General features: G+C 39.8%; 1 protein-coding gene across 1 annotated transcript in view; it reads right to left on the bottom strand.

Annotated features, from left to right (window-relative positions):
• Positions 1-2,970, bottom strand: part of SPATS1 (spermatogenesis associated serine rich 1) — a 28,807-nt gene that overhangs the window by 11,284 nt on the left and 14,553 nt on the right. Inside the window, exons 3-4 of the mRNA XM_023512823.1 lie at positions 2,744-2,868; positions 1,344-1,505 (exon numbers count right to left, since the gene is read on the bottom strand). Of these exons, the coding sequence (XP_023368591.1) occupies positions 1,344-1,505; positions 2,744-2,868 (287 nt within the window). The remainder of the gene's footprint in view (positions 1-1,343; positions 1,506-2,743; positions 2,869-2,970) is intronic.

Here is a 2,970-nt window from a genome sequence, read left to right as displayed (position 1 = left end):
TTGTTATTGTTGTTTTAGCTGGCCTGGGTCGGATTCGAACCCACCATACTTGGTGCGTGGCTGGCACCCTACCCACTGAGCTACAGGCACCACCCCAAGTTTTTTATTTTAAAAAATAAAAAATACTGGTTACCCCTGGAGGCGGGGGCGAGGGGGAAGAAAGATGTAGTATTCAGGGAAAGAGATATCGGAGGCTTCAAATATAAGATAATGTTCTATGTCTTAAATGCAACTAAAGCATACAAGTATTTGTGGTATTTTATTCTATATATTCAACAAATATTTCATAAATACTCCTTTGCATTTATTCAGTATTTATAAAACCATGAAGGAAGGGAAAAAGGAAAGGAGGAAGGAGGAGGGAAGGGGAGGAAAAGAGGAATAGAAAGGAAGAATAAACTCAAAATTTGACATAAGGTTTACTGTTGAGTTAGGAAGAAAGTGATGGGTGAGGACTAGAATACTCTCATCTCCTTGAGATGTACCTGCAGCTCAGGAGTGCCAGATACAGGACTCCTCAAAGACTCCCATGTCAGTGACCACCCTCCCAGCTTATCTAAAGAGCTTTTCATGTATTCTCCATCTAGATAAATAAAAGCCTCAGTTTTTAAAAAATATTTATCTTTGCCGTGAGTTTCAAAGTCTATTTTAAAACTCAAAAACGAGAACTTTCTCCTCCTTCCTCTTTGTATTCCTGCTGCAGCAATTCTATTCATCTTCAAAGCAATAGCTGCCTCCTACACAGCTATTTCCAAAGAGTGTGCCATAAATGGTCTGTTGGTACTTAGCAACTCTTTAGGGTCTTTCAAGAAATCTATTCTGGGCAGGCTAGAGCAGAGAACTCACTAACCTACAAACCAAAGAGATATGGATAGATAGATAGATAAATATTCATCTCAATAGGCTTTAATTAAACAAGCTGTAAAATAACAACATGCACTCCAGGCTAAAGTTAATGGGATGTTTTCTTTGTGGAGAATATAAAATATAATTTAAATGCATCTACCAGGCAGCATTTAATTGAAACATAGATTATTTTCTTTAGACTTCAATAAGGATTTCTATTAATAAGTATCTGAGAAAACTTATCTGATGACTTAAATGTCACATTAGCATTTTATGAAATTCAGAGAAAAACGAAAATGTGGATCAACATATGTTGTGAGTTCTTTGCCAAAATGTGTAGCATGGCAACTGTCTCCTTCACTTTCCTATCTTCCTCGCTGCTCTAGGTGACATGGTGACTCTGCAGGGCTGTCCCCAGCTGTAGCATGCAGGGCCTGCAGAACGACTCAAGAGCTTTTTGGATACTGCACAGTAAAGACTTAGAAGGGAAACATTACCATATCTCTTTCTCCCCAAGCACTTGTCCACCATCCTCTCTGACTGAGATCTCCTATTACCGAGGAAGATCCCATTAAAGAAGCACTGCTTTCCAACATGGTAGGTGTGGATATTGCTGCTAAACCTTGGGTAAAACGACCACTCTGGACGCTGCCCGTCTTCTGCAAGACATGAGAAATCCTTCCATGAGTGCCACTGCCAGCCTCATAATTATAAATGGATGACAAAAGCTGTAAAAACTCCCCAGATGCTATCTGGCTGTACAAACTTTACTCAACTTGTGTAATTCTTTGGTTCTACATCAGGAGGAGCAGTGTCAACCTCTGGAGGACGAGGCTCAAAAGGAAGAGAATTGTGTATTGGGGGGGAAGCTACCTAAGAGGGTGCATGTTTTCCCCTATTTAATCACTCCGTCAAAACTAAAGCAAATTTTATGTTTGGAAGTTATATATAGGTTAAGAAGCTCAGAGACAGTTTTACAAGCACCTGTAATCCAACCTTCACTCTGATGACTGCATAGCAAAAATAGAATGCCCATCATCCAGGAAATGGCTAGCCAACCACGGCATCTAAGTGGATGGAACACAGCACTGGCTGCAACAATAGCACACGCATGTGCTACAGTGCCACCAGAAGTGCATACATGTAGTAACAGCAAAAGACACAAGCTGCTGTCAGACCTCAGGCTAGTTACTGGGCCTCTCTGTAACTCTACTACTTGTCCTCCAACATTGCTAATGGTGATTTTAAACAATGAAAGATCCCCTAGCAACTCTAGGATTGCTTGAGAAACATTTGGGCTCTGGGGCTTTGGAGGCAGGCAACTTGGGTTCCAACCACATCACTCTACTTTCTGGCTATGTGATTATATGGGTGACTGAATCTCTCCAACTCCAGTTTCCTTCTCAATAAAATGGGTAGGTCTATATTGGCCACCTGGATCTATCTGTGTTAATACATAAAGAGGTCCACAACCTATTTACTGCTGATCGAAAATAGTCTGTATACTACAACCCATTTATTTTATATTGATATATGTACATATGTGTCTATATACACATGTATGTATACATTTCAAAATTCTGGAAAAATATATATCAACTCTTCACAGCTACAGGGCAGAACAGGGATATCATTGGAGAATATTGGGGAAGGGTTTTTATGCTTCAGCCTTCTATATTTTAATATTTTGCTATAGTACTTTAGCATGTTTTATATAAAGGCATTTCATTTTTAAAAAACATATAACAAGAGCCCCCCTGCAGAAATGTTAACAAAGTAGAGATACATGCATAACACATGTCAAATTCCTGGCACTTGTAGGTCTTCAGTGACTGGCCAACAGACTTCTGAAAAGACCCTGGGCACAGAGGCTTGTGGTGTAGGGTCTGTTACTTACTTGTCTGCATCTGAAGCAGGCTGAATTCCTTGGGATATTCATTCTCTTGGATTTTAGTCAAAGAGGTTTTAGAGGAGTGATCAGAATGTGAGGAAGAGGATTTCTGATCCAAATCTACAGCAGTGCTAGAAAGAAGAGTAGAATTAGATTTTTCCATGTGCTTAAACTGGTAGAAACTAATCTTACGTATCTTATGTTAGAATTGTCTTCACTGGCTCGGCGCCTAT

This window comes from Otolemur garnettii, unplaced genomic scaffold (assembly GCF_000181295.1).
Source record: "Otolemur garnettii isolate 467f Iridium unplaced genomic scaffold, OtoGar3 scaffold00031, whole genome shotgun sequence".
NCBI lineage: Eukaryota > Metazoa > Chordata > Mammalia > Primates > Galagidae > Otolemur > Otolemur garnettii.
This window is presented reverse-complemented; position numbering and strand designations above follow the sequence as displayed.